The sequence below is a fragment of the Piliocolobus tephrosceles genome, unplaced genomic scaffold, assembly GCF_002776525.5.
Source record: "Piliocolobus tephrosceles isolate RC106 unplaced genomic scaffold, ASM277652v3 unscaffolded_766, whole genome shotgun sequence".
In the NCBI taxonomy this organism is placed as follows: Eukaryota; Metazoa; Chordata; class Mammalia; order Primates; family Cercopithecidae; genus Piliocolobus; species Piliocolobus tephrosceles.
In genome coordinates, this window is record NW_022335007.1 from 1 (window position 1) to 16,485 (window position 16,485).

Genomic DNA, 16,485 nt, shown 5'->3' on the forward strand with positions numbered 1-16,485 from the left:
GTCTCAAAAACATAGAAAAAGAAAACCACAATTTGGGTAGGTGGATACCTGGTTCCCTGAACTGTCCGGGTATGGACGGCCCTCCCACTGGGGTGGGATGGGACGCTAATCTCGGACTGCACACGTCCACCCGTCTGCCACCTGCCAGGGTCTCCTTCCCGATCCAGCCCAGGACAGGCTGGGGGCACTCACTTGATGTAGTAGCCAGCAGATTCTAGGTAGGACGCAAGCTCGTTGGTCAGACCACATCACCAGGGCAGGGTGATTCTTGTCTCTGTGCACCAGTTCTTCCATCACCCACATGTAGTGATGCATAGACACGTTGTTGAAGAGCTGCCGGGGGCCAGGAGGGAAGGGACAGAGGCATGGTGTGGCCCGTGGGCTGGCCAGATGGAGCAGGTGCACAGCAGGGACTCATGGCAGCACCAGGCCCACAGCGGGACACTCATCAATAACCACAATCCCATACCGGTCACACATCTGTAGCTTCTCTGTGTAGGGATAGTGGCTAGTGCAGAAGGCATTGGTGCCAAGCCAGCAAAGCAGGTTGAAGTCCTTCACCAGCAGCAGACAGTCGAAGTCCTTCCCTCGGATCTAGAGGACAGCAGAGTTAGTGACCCCTGTCCCTGTCAAAGCTGCACTTCCTCCAATGGCAGGACTCTGGAGAGCCACACCAGGAGCCCCCTCTCCAGCCCAAGCACCAGCTCCACAGCGGGGTGGTTTGCAGCTCATTGCCCTGAGCTGCCCTCAGCTATAGCACACAGGGAAGGCAAAAGTGGAAGGTGACCAGAAGCAGCCCCTACGAGGACCCAGGAGCCCCAGTGCACGTCTACATCCTCATGCTTGTTGACACTGTGGAAATAGAAAGGTTTCCCATGGATGAGGAACTGGCTCTCGGTGACAGCCACAGTGAGGATCGCCACAGGGAGTGTGTAGAAGTCAGAAAAAGGCCTCAGTGATGTCTGTGCAGTCAGCCACAGCTACGATAGCTAAAGCGCCAGGTGTGAGCACCCCGACAGCCTGAGCCCCATCTGGCCTGCCCTACCCTGCAGCAGGAAGACCCCCAGTGTACCCTAGCAGCCGCCTTGGGGCCTGCAGAGAAGCAGCAATCAGAGGCTCTGCCCTTTCCTGGCTGACCCTGGGACCTGCCCTTCAAAATCGGGCCTTTTCCTTGATCAGACAAGGTGGCTCATGCCTGGAATCCCCAGGAGGATCACTTGAGCCCAGGAGTTCAAGACCAGCCTGGGCAACAGAGTGAGACCCCAACTCTATAAAAAAGATTTCGTTTTGAGACAGTCTTACTCTGTCGCCCAGGATGAAGTGCAGTGGCGTGATCTCAACTCACCATAGCCTCTGCCTCCCAGGTTCAAGCAATGCTTCTGCCTCAGCCTCCTGAGTAGCTGGGATTACAGATGCCCAGCAAATTTGCATATTTTAGCAGAGACAGTGTTTCACCATGTTGGCCAGGCTGGTCTCGAACTCTTGGCCTCAACTGATCTGCCCACTTCAGCCTCCCAAAGCGCTGGGATTACAGGCGTGAGCCACCATGCCCGGTGTACAGATAAAATTGTTTTAATTAGCCAGGCATGGCAGCATGTGCCTACAGTCCCAGTTACTCAGGAGGCCAAGGTAGGAGGACTGCTGCTGCCTGGGAGCTCAAGGCTGCAGTGAGCTGTGATCAGGCCAATGCACTATAACCTGGGTGACAAGAGTGAGATCACCTCAAAAAAAAAAAAAAAAAAAAACCCTTTGGGCCTCCCGCCAAAAGTGGGAAACATCAGAGAGCTCAGAGGACCGCGCCTGCCCGTTCACCTGTCACGGGCCTCTGCTGAAACCAGGACTACCAGAGCAGGCAAAAGACCTCCCTTAAGCAAGTCCCGAACCACCATTACCTCCCACGAGTACAGGTAGGCGGGGCGTTTCTGCATCCGGTCCGGCCACCAGAGGTTGGCACCCGGCACCTTCAGCTGGCCCTGGGTCGCGGCCACGTTGTCCACGACTTTGTTTTCTGCATCCAAAAGATGCACTTCCAACTCGAACTAGTTACTGCACTTGACGGAGATCTAGTAATTCACCAGCCCTGCAGGAGGCAAGAGAGACCAGGGCTTAGGGAGGGACACGACCTGGGTCACACAAATGGGAATGCCCCACAGCAGCCACTCCCAGGCAGCCATTTGCTTCTGGTTTTTTTTTTTTTTTCTTTTTTTTTTTGAGACAGAGTCTCACTCTGTCACCCAGGCTGGACTGTAGTGCCGTGATCTCGGCTCACTGCAACCTCCACCTCTGGAGTTCAGTTGATTCTCCTGTGCCAGCCTCCTGAGTACCCAGGATTCTAGACATGCACAACCACCCCTGGTGAGTTTTTGTATTTTTAGTAGAGACAGGTTTTGCCATGTTGGCCAGGCTGGTCTCGAACTCCTGACCTTACATGATCCACCTGCCTGAGCCTCCCAAGGTGCTGGGATTACAGGCATGAGTCACTGCGCCTGGCACGCTTTTTTTAATTTAAAAAAACATTTTTTTTTGGGCCAGGTGTGGTAGCTCACGCCTATAATCCCAGTACTTTGGGAGGCTGAGAGGGGTGGATCTCCTGAGATCAGGAGTTCAAGACCAGCCTGGTCAATACGGTGAAACCCCATCTCTACTAAAAATACAAAAATTAGCCGGGCGTGGTGGCACATGCCTGTAATCCCAGCTACTTGGGAGGCTGAGGCAGGAGAAAAGCTTGCACCTTGGAGGTGGAGGTTGCAGTGAGCCAAGATCGTGCCACTGCACCACTCCATCCTGGGTGACAAGAGCAAGATTTTGTCTCAAAAAAAAAAAAGAAAAAAAATTTTTTTTTTCACCCAGGCACAGTGGTCACACCTGTAATCCCAACACACCAACACAGAGAGGCTGAGGTGGGAGGATTGCTTGAGTCCAGTAGTTCAAGACCAGCCTGGGGAACACAGGGAAACCACATCTTCCCTAAAAATAACAAAAATTAGCTGGGCGTGGTGGCATGTGCCTGCAGTCCCAGCAGCCCCAGGTACTTGGGAGGCTGAAGTGGGAGAACTGCTTGAGCCAGGAGACTGGGGCTGCAGTGAGCTACGATCTTCAGGCAGAGTAGGTAGTCAAGGAAGCAACCGTGTCCTTCAGACGTACCAACCACAGCACTGAGACGTGTGATGTGTAAACAAGCATGTACAGCTACAGCCCATGTGCAGCCAGAGAACGACCCAGAACGTGCTTAGAGTAACACCTCTTCCAGCCCCTTAGGAATTCATCATGGAAGACTCCTAGAAAGGGAGTTACCCCAATAATAACCAGCGCTCTCTCATGCTTACGAGCAGCCTGCCCTGAATTCTCTCAGGGTAAATGGTGTATTTTGCACTTCACTGTTTTTTGAGATGGGGTCTCGCTCTGTCACCCAGGCTGTCTCAGCCTCCCGAGTACCTGGGATTATATAATTGAGTGTTGCAATGTCAGCTCACTGCAACCTCCACCTCCTGGGTTCAAGCAGTTCTCCCATCTCAGCCTCCCTAGTAGCTGGGATTACAGGCACACGCCACCACACCCAGCTAATGCTGTCCAGGCTGGTTTGAACTCCTGAGCGCAAGTGATCCACCCGCCTCGGCCTCCCAAAATGCTGGGATTACAGGCATGAGCTTCTGTGCCCAGGTTATTCTGCACTTAACTTGCAAAATACTTTTCCCTTTACAATAAATTGCTCTATGTTGCATCATCTTTGCTGTGTGATTCTCATTGAAATTCTTTTTTATTTATTTTAATTATTTATTCTTTTTGAGACAGGGTCTTACTATGTTGCCCAGGCGGGTCTTGAACTTTTGAGCTCAAGCGGTCCAGCCACCGTGGCCTCCCAAAGTGCTAGGATGACAGGCATTAGCCGCCACACCCAGCCTAAATTCTTTGAAACTTACAACTGCGGCCCCACAACAGCTGTCAATCATCACACCACTGCCATCCAGCCTGGGCAACAGTGCAGGGCCTCCTCTCACAAAAGGAAAAAGATATATTTAAAACAATTTTTTTTTAATTTTTCTTAAAGAAAGGGTATCCCAGCCATGCATGGTGGCTCATACCTGTAATCCCTGCACTTTGGGAGGCCGAGGTGGGTGGATCATCTGAGGTCAGGAGTTCAAGACCAACCAGGCCAACATGGTGAAACTCCATCTCTACTAAAAAACATTAAAAAGTTAGCTGGATGTGGTGGAAGATGCCTGTAATCCCAGCTACTCAGGAAGCTGAGGCAGGAGAATCACTTGAACTTGGGAGGCGGAGGTTGCAGTGAGCCCAAGATTGCACCAGTGCCCTCCAGTCTGGACTCCTACAGAGTGAGACTCCAGCTCAAAAACAAATAAAAATTAAAAAGACAGGGTCTCCCTCTGTTGCCCAGACCAGAGTGCAGTGATGCAGTCACAGCTCACTGCACCCTTGACCTCCCAGGCTCAACTGATTCTCCTGCCTCAGCAGCTGGGACTACTGGCACGCATCACCATGCCTGGCAAATTTTTTAATTTTTCGTGGTGATGGTCTCGCTATGTTGCCCAGGCTGGTCTTGAACTCTTGACCTGAAGTGATCCTCCTACCAAGTCCTCCTTACAAAGAGCTAGGATGACAGATGTGAGCCACCGCACCCAGCCCCCCAAAGCTGCCTGTTCCTTGAACACGATGTGTATCAAGGGGAGCTAGAGTGAGAGCAGCACCGTGGGGAAGGGACAGGACTGCCACCCTGAGCTATGTGACCTTAGGCCAGACCCTCTTCTCCAAGAGAGATCAACCACATGAGTGATCTCGGGAGCCCGTGCCCGCTCAGACAGCCTGGATTTTAGTGCCCGCTGAGACAGCCTGCATTTTAGCTTTGTAGGTGGATGGGAACCTGTGAGGATTTAGAGATGCTGAAAGAACCTTTTTCCTGGGAGAGCTTTCCAAACAGGGAACAAACAGAGCCACCCCGGGCCCTGCTGAGGGAGGATCCCACCAGAAGCCCTCACCACTATCTTGCTCCACGCCGGTGGTGATGGTGATGTCATCGATGCAGGTAGTTGGTGTTGTGTATACAACCACAGACCGCTCCAGTCTCGTGTAGTTGAAGAAGTCAGTCTGTGTTCTGGACAAAGTAACCCTTGGGATACCTAAGGCAGAGGACTGTGGTTCGCTGGGCCCTTGCCATGGGTCTTTTGACCTCAGCTCACATGCCTTCCCAGATAACTTGCTGATGACAGGTCAACTGCCAGGACGGTTTGTGCACCTGGGCCAGTGGGGCTAGGAGATCCTCGTTGGAGCGGATGGGACCCAGTATCTCCTGAGGCACGGGTGAACCCAGGGGCACATCCCAGCCTGAGGCAAGAAGGTTCAGACCTGTGACTAAGATGCAAATGACCCACTGCCTGTCACAGGGAGGAAGGCTGGTTAGGGGGATGGGTGGGCTTTGCTTAGGACACTGTGAGTGACGCACACGCTGGCACCCAGCCCTCTCCTCTCTTCCTCCTGTACTGAATGCCACGGTCGGAAAAAGAGGATATTGGCTGGGCATGGCGGTTCACACCTGTAATTCCAGCACTTTGAGAGGCGGAGGCAGGCAGATCACAAGGACAGGAGTTCGAGACCAGCCTGACCAGTATGGTGAAACCCCATCTCTACCAAAAATACAAAAATTACCGGGTGTGGTGGCGGGCACCTGTAGTCCCAGCTACTCGGGAGGCTGAGACAGGAGAATCGCTTGAACCCAGGAGGTGGAGGCTGCACTGAGCCAAGATCATGCCGTTGCACTCCAGCCTGGGTGACAGAGCGAGACTCCATCTCAAAAAAAAAAGAAGAAGAAAAAAAAGGATGTAGACCAGGCAAAAGCGGACCAGACCTCACTGGATCCCACTTCTCTGCTGACCACATCCAAGTCAGGAGGGGAACAGGAGTGGCGTCCTCAGCCTGATGTCACATTCTGTCCTCTATCCGAACCTTGAAAACCAAGGCACCTTCCTACCTGCGCAGAGCTGACCTCAGAATGTCTAAACTGTCCCGTCCTCCCGATCCCAGACTCAGCTCTGGTCAGTGCCTGCGGCTCAGGCCTGAGGAGTATCTGCTGGCTCACCACTGTAATCAGAGCTGCAGGAGATCAACGTGGGAGGATGGCTTCAGGCCAGGAGTTCCAGACCAGCCTGGTTAACATAGTCAGACCCAGTATCTTAAAACACAAAACAAAACAAAAAACTTAACTGTGTTTTTCTTTTGAAATGGAGTCTGCCTTTGTCGCCCAGGCTGGACTGCAGTGGCCTGATCTCGGCTCACTGCAACCTCCGCCTCCCTGGTTCAAGCAATTCTCCTGCCTCAGCCTCCCAAGTAGCTGGGATTACAGGCGCTCACCACCACACCCGGCTAATTTTTGTATTTTTAGTAGAGACGGGGTTTCACCACATTGGCCAGGCTGGTCGTTAAGTCCCGGCCTCAGGTGATTGGCCCACTTCGGCCTCCCACAGTGCTGGGATTACAGGCGTGAGCCAAGGAGCCAGACCAAGTTTTGTTTTTGTTTTTATTTTAATTAGCCAGGCATGGTGGCCCCAGCTAACTTGGAAGGCTGGGGCGGGAGTATTGCTTGAGCTCGGGAAGTTAGGATTGCGCCACTCCGCTCCAACCTGGGCGGCAGGGCCAAACTCAGTCTCAAAAACGTTTCAAAAATTAGAAATAAAGATTAGAAAGGACATTGGCCGGGCTCAGCCTTCGCCTCCCGACGGGGGTCAACAGCAGCGCTTCCTCCACCTCCCGCCTCCTCAGCCCGGGCCCTCCCGGGTCCCCTTAGTACTCCCGTACTCCAACCCGGCGCCCCCAAGCCCCTTGACCTTTAACCTCCTCCGGGCCCCCACCTCCAGGACGCTCAGGTGAAGGAGACTGCGGGGCGCCGGGGCTCACCCCATTCCCACCGCCGGGCTTCCGGGCGCCTCCTGGCCCTGCCCTGAGCCCGCGCCTCCCGCAACGGTCGCCAGTACCTCTGCTCCTCGAAGTCCCTGTATCCGCTGTCGGAGAAGTCGGCGCGGAAGCTCCAGAGGCCGTCCAGCTCCTGGCGCTCCTGCGACGGTCTCTTCCGGGGGTACAGCATCCCGCCCGGCAGCTCCAGCAGCGCAGCCACACAACAGCTGCCAAGAGCCTCCCCGGCCACACCCGCCCTCCAGTCCATGCTTCCTCCTCCCCTCTCGGCCGCCGTGTGCGGGGATTTGAGCCGCGCAGGAGTCCTGCGGTCAGGTCGCGTGAGGCGCGTGAGGTCTTCCGCGCCATCTTTTTTGAGGGCAAGTGCCAAGCCTGGAGAGGCGACACGGTGCCAGGCCCTGCCCAGTGGGGCGTGGCTGGAAACCCCCCCCTCTTCCCCGACCCTCCCCACTGTGGAGACACCACAGTGCTCGGGCTTCCTACTCCACAGGAACCACTGGGCCCACCCTAGCTGCGCTTCTCAGGAAGCAGGAGCAGCAGACACTCAACCCCAGTCAGCCCTCCCCACCCAAGTGCTGCTTCCCCTTCCTGATCCCTCCACTCACAGGGCCCTGTCGCCCTGTGGTGTCCGTTACTGTGTGCCTGGGGGTCCCAGGTGGTCTGCGCAACACATACACTGTGCCCCAGCCACACATAGCCGTCTAGAGTCCGGAGTTGGGGAGAGAAAGACCACTCTTCTGACCATCGCTGCTGTCACTGCCACCTCCGCCACCTGCCACCAGAGTGGCAGTGGAGACCCCAATGGTGCCCCTAACCCGCCGCCGGCAGTGTAGCCCCTGGATAGCACCCCCAACACCCCGCTCCCCAATGCCGGCACTGTAGCACCTATTGGCAATTGCAACCCGCCCGTCTGGGACAATGAAGCACCCGATGGTACCCACAACCCGCCCCCTGCCGAGGGCAGCATAGTCCGGGATATTGCCCCCAACCAGATCCCTGGCGCGGACGGCGACGCCCCGATATGGCACCCAAAACACTTCCCAATGCGGGCAGTGCAACCCCGGATAGCGCCCTAAGCTGCTCCCCACCAGGAGCAGCAGCCCGGGACAGTGCCCCCAACCCATTCCCTTTCTAAGGCGGTGCAGGTACAATAGCACCCCAAACTCTCTCCCCACCTCAGGCACTGCAGCCACAGATAGTGTACCCAACCCACCGCCCCTGGCTCAGGCAGTGTGCCCCCGATAGGGCACCCAACCTGCCCCCATCACAGCCAATGCGGCCCCAGACAGCATACCCACCCGCTCCCTGCCATAGCACCCAACCTATCCCCCCAGCCACGGGCAGTGCATCTGGCCTCCAATACTGCCCCCAACCAGCGCCCTCCCTCACTCTCCACGGGCAGTCTGCCCCAACAGCATTCCCAACAAACCCCGTTACCTCTGCCTCTCTGTAGCCCCCAGAGAGCACCCTCAACATCCCCCTCCCCGCCACCAACAGTGACCCTAACCCATCCCCCACCACCAGCACTGCAGCCCCAGATAGTGTCCCCAACACACTCCGAGCTATGGGCAGTGCAGCCCTCCATAGTTAGCGCCCCCATCCAGCTCCCAGATGCAGGCAATGATGCCCTGGGTATCATACCCCCTGCCCACTGCAGGCAGTGAAGCACCCAATAGCGCCCCCAACCGGGCACCTCACCTCTGGCAGTGTTGCCCCCAACAGTGCACCCGACCCATCCCCGACCAGAGCATTGCAGCACCCCATAGTTCCCCAATTCGCCCCCACCCGGCCATGGGCAGTATATCCCCAAATAGTGCCCCCAAACCTACCCCCTGCGGCAGTACTGCCACAACCCACCCCGAGCCACGTGCAGTGCAACCCCGGATACCGCCCCCAACCCACTCCCCTCCATAGGCAGTGCTAGCACACCCAACCAGCCCCCCAACACCGGCAGTAACGCCCTGGATAGGGCCCCCACCCTCACCCCACGGGGTCCCTGGAACCCTAGACCCTGTCCCCGACTCCTGGGGAAATTCTTGCCACTTTGGGGCACTCCCGTTTGCAGAGACACGCACCCTGGAAGGGAGCCAGGGACTCACGAACCCCCACCCCCACGTCGGGCTCAGGAGCTGCGGGACAGGCACTGACCTCCATCACGGGAACCCAGCCTCTTCTTCGGCCTCGCCACTTTTTCTTCGCAGCCTGCTTCAAACTCTTCCTGGAACCCTGGGCGCCTGACCCCGTTCCCTGGGAACTTCTTGACGCTTTGCGGTACCCCCGGAGGGAGAGACACGCACTCTGGGTGGGAGCCAGAAACTTCATGACCCCTCCGGGTCGGTGCGGGGGCTGCAGGGAAGAAATCTGATCTCCGTCCGGGGACCCCAACCTCTTCTTCGACCTCGCTGCTTTTCTTCCACAACCCGCCTCAACCTCCCCCTGGAACCCTGGACGCCTGTCTCTGTCCCCCGAGGAACCTCTTGTCACTTTGGGGTGCCCCCTGGAAGAGAGACACGCACCCTGAGAACCAGGGACTCCAAGAGCCGTCGGCCGCGGGGGCTGCGGGAAAGGCACTGACCTCCGCCTGGGGACCCCAGCCTTTTCTTCAGCCTCGCCGCTTTTTTTCTGCGGCCTGCCTCAACCTCTCCCTAGAACCTCGGGCGCCTGTCCCTGTTCCCCAGGAATCTTCCTGCCACTTTGGGGTGCCCTGTGGGGAGAGACACTCACCCTAGGTGGAAACCAGGGACTCCATGACCCGCCCAGGTCAGGAGCGGGGGCTACCGACAAGACACTGACATCCGCCGTGGGAACCCAGCCACTTCTTCGGCTTCGCCGCCTTTTCTCCGTGGCCTACCTCAACTTCCCTCCGGAACCCTGGGCTCCTGTCCCCATCTCCCAGGGAACTTCTCGATGCTTTGGGGTGCCCCCGTGGGGAGAGACATGCACCCTGGATGGAATCCAGGGACTCCAAGACCCCCAGGTTCGGGCGAGGGGTCGCCCCAGAAGGCACTGATGTCTGGTGTGGGAACCCAGTCTTTTCTTTGGCCTCGCCGCTTTTTTTCCGCGACCTGCCTCAACCTCCCCCTGGAACCCTGGGTGCCTGTCCTTATCCCCTGGGAGACTTCTTGCCGCTTTGGGGTGTCCCCGTGGGAAGAGACACACACCCTGGGTGAGAGTCAGGGACTCCACAACCCCCCCACACACACACCGGGTCGGGCGCGGGGTTTACTGGGAAAGCACTGACAGTACATCCCGGGATAATGAACCTATTCGGCCAGCTTTTTACCATTCTGGCTGTGCTGTATCCTCCCTCACCGCCAGGAACCGCAGCAGCGAGGCAAGCCAACTCAAGCTCCAGCCTCCAGCATGCGGGGCCACTGCCTCCTCCTCCTCCTCCTCTAAACCAGGAATAGAGAACCTACGGGTGCCGATGCAGAAAAACCTGTAATCGCAAGCCTCCCCACTTGGCATCCCTTATATATAAGGTTTAATGCAAATATAGTTCCTGGACTGCATGTTCTGATTGGATGAGGGAAACCTCTAGGCCTATTCTGATTGGACTTTGTTGTCATGTTCTGATTGGTTAGTAGAAGACTTCTTATCCAATCAGAACATGAAAATAAAGCCCAATCAAAATAGACCTACAGCTTTAGCTCTCATCCAATCAGAACATGTAGTACAAGAACCTCTGCAATATAACGTGGGTAAGTGGCAATCGTGTTCCTCTGTGCTCTACTGCGTTTGCAAGCCCGTGTGTTCCGCGCCTGGCTTAGAAAAGCAGGCGTCACCCGTGATATGCTGGAGGCTTGAGTCTGCAGCAGCGTGGCCCGCCTGGCTGCGGTTGGTCGCGGTGAGGGAGAGTACAGCACAGCCAGCGTGGTAGAAAGGTGGCAGAGTAGATGAGCTATCCCAGGCTGCACTACCTGCGGCGGCGGAGTGAGGGGCTGGGCGGGCGGAGACTGGTTGGATGCAGTATCAGGGGCTACACTGCCCAAGGCGAAGGGTGGATTGGGGCGCCATCTTGGGCTAGACCACCTGTGGTGGGGGGCGTGTTAGGGGCAGTATTGGGTGTTGCACTGGCCTCGGTGGGGGAGGTTTGGGTGCGTTATCCCGGGCGTCATTTCCCACAGTGGCGGGGGCTGGGGGGCGCTTGTTGGGGATGCTGTCTGTGGCTGCGCTCGTCACGGCGGGGCAGGGGTTGGGGGCGCTACCTGGGCCCTCAGTGCCGATGACGGGGAACTTGTTGGGTGTGATATCTAAGGCGTCATTGCCCGTGGCTGGGGGCTCGTTGGGGGTGCTATCCATGGCCTGTACGGCCCACAGCCAGGAGCGTGTTGTGGGCGTTACCGGGGCGGACTGCTAGTGGCGGGGGTGGGGGATGGGTTTGGTGCTGTGGCGCGGTGGGGCGCTGCACTGCCTGAAAGGGAGTGGTTGGGTGCACTCTCCAGCGGGGCACTGCCGGTGGTGGGTGGCAGATTGGGTGCACTACCGGGGCTGCACTGCCACGGCGAGAGGGATGTTGGCGAGAGGGGAGCTGGCGGTGCTATCCTGGGCTATACCGCCGCTGGCGGGGGGGGCGTGTTAGGGGCGCTATCCAGTGCTGCATTGCCTCCGGCGGGGGTCAAGGGGCGTGTGGAATGGGTTGGATATGCTATTGCGGCTGTACTGCCCGAGGTGGGGGGTGGGATTGGGGGCGCCATCGTTTGCTGCACCGGCGGTGGTGGGGGTCGTGTTAGGGGCAGTATTGGGTGTTGCACTGATCTTGGCGGGGGAGTTTTGGGTGCGTTATCCCAGGCATCATTTCCCCCAGCGGCGGGTCTTGCTGGGGGCGTTATCCGTGGCTGCGCTGGTTGCGGAGGGTCACGGGTTGGGGGCGCTATGTGGATCCTCAGTGCCCATGGCGGAGAACTTGTTGGGTGTGATAGCGGAGGCGTCACTGCCCATGGCTGGGGACTGGTTGGGGGCGCTATGCATAGGCTACCCTGCCTACAGCCAGGAGCGTGTATGGGACATTATCGGGGGCGGACGGCCAGTGGCGGGGGTGTGTTGTATGCTATGGGGGGGCTGCGCTGCCCAGCAGGGAGTAGGCTGGGTGCGCTATCGGGTTTGCACTGCTGGCGGTGGGTGACACACAGGGTGCACTATCAGGGGCTACACTGCCGCGGTGAGAGGCGTGTTGGCGGCGCCATCCTGGGCTATTGCGCTGGTGACGGGCGGCTTGTAAGGGGAGCTATCTGGTGCTGCACCGCCCGTGGCAGGGGGCGTCACTGCTAAAGGCTGTGGTCTAGTTGGCAGTGCTATCCCAGGACTCATTCACCATGGCGGGGGGCAGGGGAATGGGGGGATGTGGGGGCTGGTTGGCGGCGCTGTCCGTGGCTGCACTGCCTATGGCAGGGAGCGGTTTGGGGGCGTTATCCCGGGCTGCTGCGCTGCCCGTGGCAGGGGGCAGGTTGCGGGCGCCATTGGGTGCTGCAGTGTCCCAGGCGTGTCGAGTTAGGGATGTTCTCGGGGGCTGCACTGCTGGTGGCGGGCAGTGGAGGCGTCAGTGACAGCGGTGGCCTCGAGGAGCAGTCCTCCTCTCTCCAAATGCCAGACTCTAGCGGGTCACATCTTCCTTTTTGTGCTTTTAAGTGTGGCGGGCACACAGCATTTCCGCGGGAATCCTGAGCGCCCCAGTGGCCTCAGACCACCGTGGTTCCCGGACCCGCGTCCTTTTTGCTCTGTGTTGTGAGAACTGCCTGGGTCCCCCGGGCACGCAGTAGCAAACACAACGAGGCTACAGGGCCCTGTGGATGGAGGCATCAGGGACGGGAACCGACACATGGGTGGAGCGGGCTGGCTGGGGTTGAGTTTGTGCCATCTTGGGCTCTTAGACCACCTGTGTCTTGCACTCCTGACCTCAGGTGATCTGCCCACCTCGGACTCCCATAGTGCTGGGATTACAGGCGTAATCCATCGTGCCCGGCCAGTTCTTATGTCTTGTTACCCTCTTGATCTGCATCCTACATTTATGAGGAGTATAAAGAAACTAGTTTACCTTGGTGGAATATTCTTTTTTTTTTTTTTTTTTTTTGTATACACACAACATGATTTATTTTCCTATTCGCCTAGTACTAGCCAAATGTGTATGTATATTGCTATTATAAACAACCCTGTGATTAACATCTTTGTATCAAGATCTGCCTCTACTTTGAACAGTTTCCTTATTGCCAATAGTTATTTTAAAATAAATAGTTATTTTAAAGGGAAATTGACACATACACATAGCACACTCGCACAAAACTGGCAAGTAGCAGATAAGTGCTCTTCTAATTTCAGTCTCTTAGCTTTCATGTAGAATGAACAATTACAGTAATACAGGCTGAGGGAAAACAAAGGTATTATTGAAATACACCAGGGACAGCCTAAAACAGTCTTAGAAAGCAACTTAATGCTGCTCAACATTAGCAAGGCAAGGGAAATAGGGAAAAAAATACACAAAAGTGGCTATCACAGGCGGGACGCGGTGGCTCACGCCTGTAATCCCAGCACTTTGGGAGGCTGAGGCGGGCGGATTACAAGGTCAGGAGATCGAGACCATCCTGGCTAACACGGTGAAACCCTGTCTCTACAAAAAACACAAAAATTTATCCAGGCGTGGTGGCGGGTGCCTGTAGTCCCAGCTATTCGAGACGCTGAGGCAGGAGAATGGCGTGAACCCGGGAGGCAGAGCTTGCAGTGACCTGAGATCACGCCACCGCACTCCAGCCTGGGCGACCCAGCAAGACTCCATCTCAAAAAAAAAAAAAAGACCGGCCCTGCCAAGATGGTGAAAACCCGCCTCTACTAAAAATACAAAAAAATTAGCAGAGTGCAACAAGTGGCTTCCTAAAGTAGCACGGAAAAAGCTGTGATGGCAGAAACATTAAAGCCTGGAGTGGCCTGATTCACCACCTCAGCATGTTTTATATACTGAGGATACGCAACTGAGGTTCCTAGAGTACCTGTTCTAATTGAAGGAGAGAAAAATCTCTAGGCCTACTCCGATTGGACTTTGTTATCATGTTCTGATTGGATGAGAGCGTTAGCACACCCAATCAGAGCATGATAATAAAGTCCAATCGGAGTAAGCCTAGGGGTTCATCTTATCCAATCAGAACATGTAGTCCAGGAGCCACCATTGCCTAATAAATCATGCTGAGGTGGAGGAACACTCTAGGCGTCGCTGCCTCTTCCTACCCAGGTGTTACGTGTTAGTTTCGGAAGCCCCTTGCTGCACGTTCTGCTAATGGCTAACGCACGCTAGAGGCTGGAGACTGGAGCCAGGGGCACAGCGGCTCGCCTTGCTTTGCTGCAGTTGGCGGTGGCGACCTAGAGTGTGGCGCCCTAAGAGCGGTAGGAGGGCCTTCGGCAGCGGGAGGTGCTCCTGTCCCAGCGCTCCGTTCCCCAAGTTGGAGGCTGAGGCCTGTGATATCGCACCTCGCCTCGCTGCAGTTGGTGGTGGCACGGCCACGGCGACAGTGCAACTGGAGTGGTAGGAGGGGAGAAAATAGTTTTCGGGTAGATGGAAGAGTAAGAAGAGGGTGGTGAGTGCCAAAGGGACAAAAAGGACGGCGAGCGGGAGTAGGCGTTGCAGACAGGGCATGGGGAAAAGATGGTGGGAAAATAAGTTTTTGGGTAGGATGGAGGGGGGAAAAGAGGGTGATGAGAGCGCCTGAGAGCGCCAGAGGGGAAAGAGGGTGGCCAGGGAGAGGGGAAAAGGGTGGTGTGCGGGAGAGTAGATAGGGCTTTGCGAAAAGATGATGGGGGAAAAATGGCGGGGAAGAAGTTTTGGGGTAGATGGAGAAAGAAAAAAGGGTGGCGAGAGGGAGGGGGCCGAAGGCAGTCGGGAAAAGAAGGTGGGGAAATAATGGTGGGGGAACAAAGGTTTTGGGTATTTTTCTGATTTTTAAATTAGATTATTTGTGTTTTTGCTTCTGAGTAGTATTGCTTTCTATACTTTGTGTCTTAACCGCTTGCCTAATGCACAGTTTTCCTTTCTTCCATTCTCTGGATTGTTTTTTCATTCTACTGATTACTTCCTCTGCTTTGCAGAAGCTTTTAAGTTTAACGTAATTAATTCCATTTGTCTATTTTTGCTTTTGTCGCTTGTACTTTTGATGTCTATTTGAAAATTCCTTGTCCTAACCAATTTTATTAAGCCTTTATCGTATGTTTTCTTCTCTAGTAGTTTCATAGTTTCAGGTCCTACATTTAAATCTTTATTTTGAGTTGATTTTTGTAAGATAACGGTCTAGATTTATACTACATGTGGGTGTTGAGTTTTCCTAGCACAGTTTATTGAAGAGATTACCCTTCCGGAAGGTGTGTTCTTGGTGTCTTTGTTAAAAATGAGTTGACTGTAAATGCGTGAATTTATTTCAGAGTTCTCTATTCTGTTTTGTCTGTTCGTCATTCTTTGTCTCTCCCCTGCCCGTTTTTATGACAGTACCCTGCTGCTTTGATGTTATACTATAGATTTGCTGTTACTATGGATTTATAGTATATTTTGAAATCAGGTAGTGTGATGCCTCCAGGGTTTGTGTTATTCAAGATTTTTTTGTCTATCTTAGGTGTTTTGCATTTCCACGTGAATTTTATTATCTTTTTTTCTATGTCTAAGAAGAATGTAGGTTTACATGAATTGCGTTGTTTCTGTAAATCACATTGAGTGATACAGATATTTTAACAATATTCTTCCAGTGCATGGACATCGGATATCTTTCCATTTACTTGTCTCTGCTTTGATATCTTTGGTCTATGTTTTACAGTTTTCGTTGTAGGATCTTTCACGTTATTGGTTAAGTTTATCCCTAGGTGTCATCATTTTGTGGGGGATGGGTAGCTACTGTCCTGATTTCTTTCTTATGTGTTTCACGATTGGTGCATGTGTGCGCTACTCATTTTTATATGTTGATATTATATGTTGCAACTTCAGTAAAATTATTTCTAGGAGGTTTTTTGTGTGGAATCTTTAGGGTTCTCTATGTATATATGATCATGTCACCTGCAAACAGAGACAACTTGACTTATTTTTTTTTCCAATTTGGATGGCTTTTATTGCATTCTCCTAATTGCTGTAGCCAGGACTTCTAGTACCATGACGAATAAAAGCGGTAAAAGTAGTCACGCTTGTTCGAGTGGCTTAGAGGAAGAGTTTTACATATTCCCCATTGATTACGATGTTAGCTGTGGGTGTGTCATATATGGCCTTTATTGTGCTGAGATATGTTCCTTCTGTACTCATTTTGAGTTTTTGTGAAGGAATGTTGAATTTTATTTTTTTAGCGTCGGCTGAAATGATATGGTTTTTGTTCTTGATTCGCTTGATGTGATGTATGACTTTTATTATTTGTGTTCATTGAATCATCTTCATATTCCTCCAATGAATCCCCCCTTCATCGTGGCAGATGATCTTTTTACTGTGTTCAAATGCAATTTTCTTAAAGAATTTTGTTGAAGACTTTTGCGTCTATGTTCATCAGGGATGTTTGCCTCTGGTTTTTTTTCTGTGTTGTGTCTTGGTCTGGTTTTTGTAGCAGGGTAATG

At 54.3% G+C, this 16,485-nt stretch overlaps 1 protein-coding gene across 6 annotated transcripts; it reads right to left on the bottom strand.

The window, feature by feature from the left end:
• Nucleotides 1–46: 46 nt before the first annotated feature.
• Nucleotides 47–9,101, bottom strand: LOC113220282 (beta-glucuronidase-like). Of its 6 annotated transcripts, none has more exons than XM_026449194.1 (6): nt 9,070–9,101; nt 6,984–7,293; nt 4,995–5,135; nt 4,083–4,175; nt 1,893–2,080; nt 47–594 (listed from the first exon to the last, which is right to left on the bottom strand). In XM_026449194.1, exons 1-5 carry the CDS (start codon nt 9,073–9,075, stop codon nt 2,064–2,066), a joined length of 567 nt encoding a protein of 188 aa, XP_026304979.1. In that variant the 5' UTR covers nt 9,076–9,101; the 3' UTR covers nt 47–594; nt 1,893–2,063. The 6 variants fall into 6 exon arrangements, 5 of the variants coding, with proteins under 5 accessions (XP_026304979.1, XP_026304978.1, XP_026304980.1 ...); XM_026449193.1 differs by having other exon boundaries at nt 4,083–4,178; XR_003307186.2 differs by lacking the exons at nt 4,083–4,175; nt 9,070–9,101 and adding an exon at nt 6,092–6,184 and having other exon boundaries at nt 50–333; nt 470–594; nt 6,984–7,396.
• Between the last annotated feature and the right edge of the window lie 7,384 nt (nt 9,102–16,485).

What these genes read in the sequence shown, in the direction of transcription:
- LOC113220282 (XM_026449193.1), bottom strand. An exon ending in AGGGACTTCGAGGAGCAGAG is followed by an intron (nt 5,136 to 6,983) that starts GTACTGGCGACC and finishes CCTCTGCCTTAG; the next exon opens with GTATCCCAAGGGTTACTTTG. An exon ending in CGGCGTGGAGCAAGATAGTG is followed by an intron (nt 4,179 to 4,994) that starts GTGAGGGCTTCT and finishes AATGTTTTTTAG; the next exon opens with TAGAGATGGAGTTTCACCAT.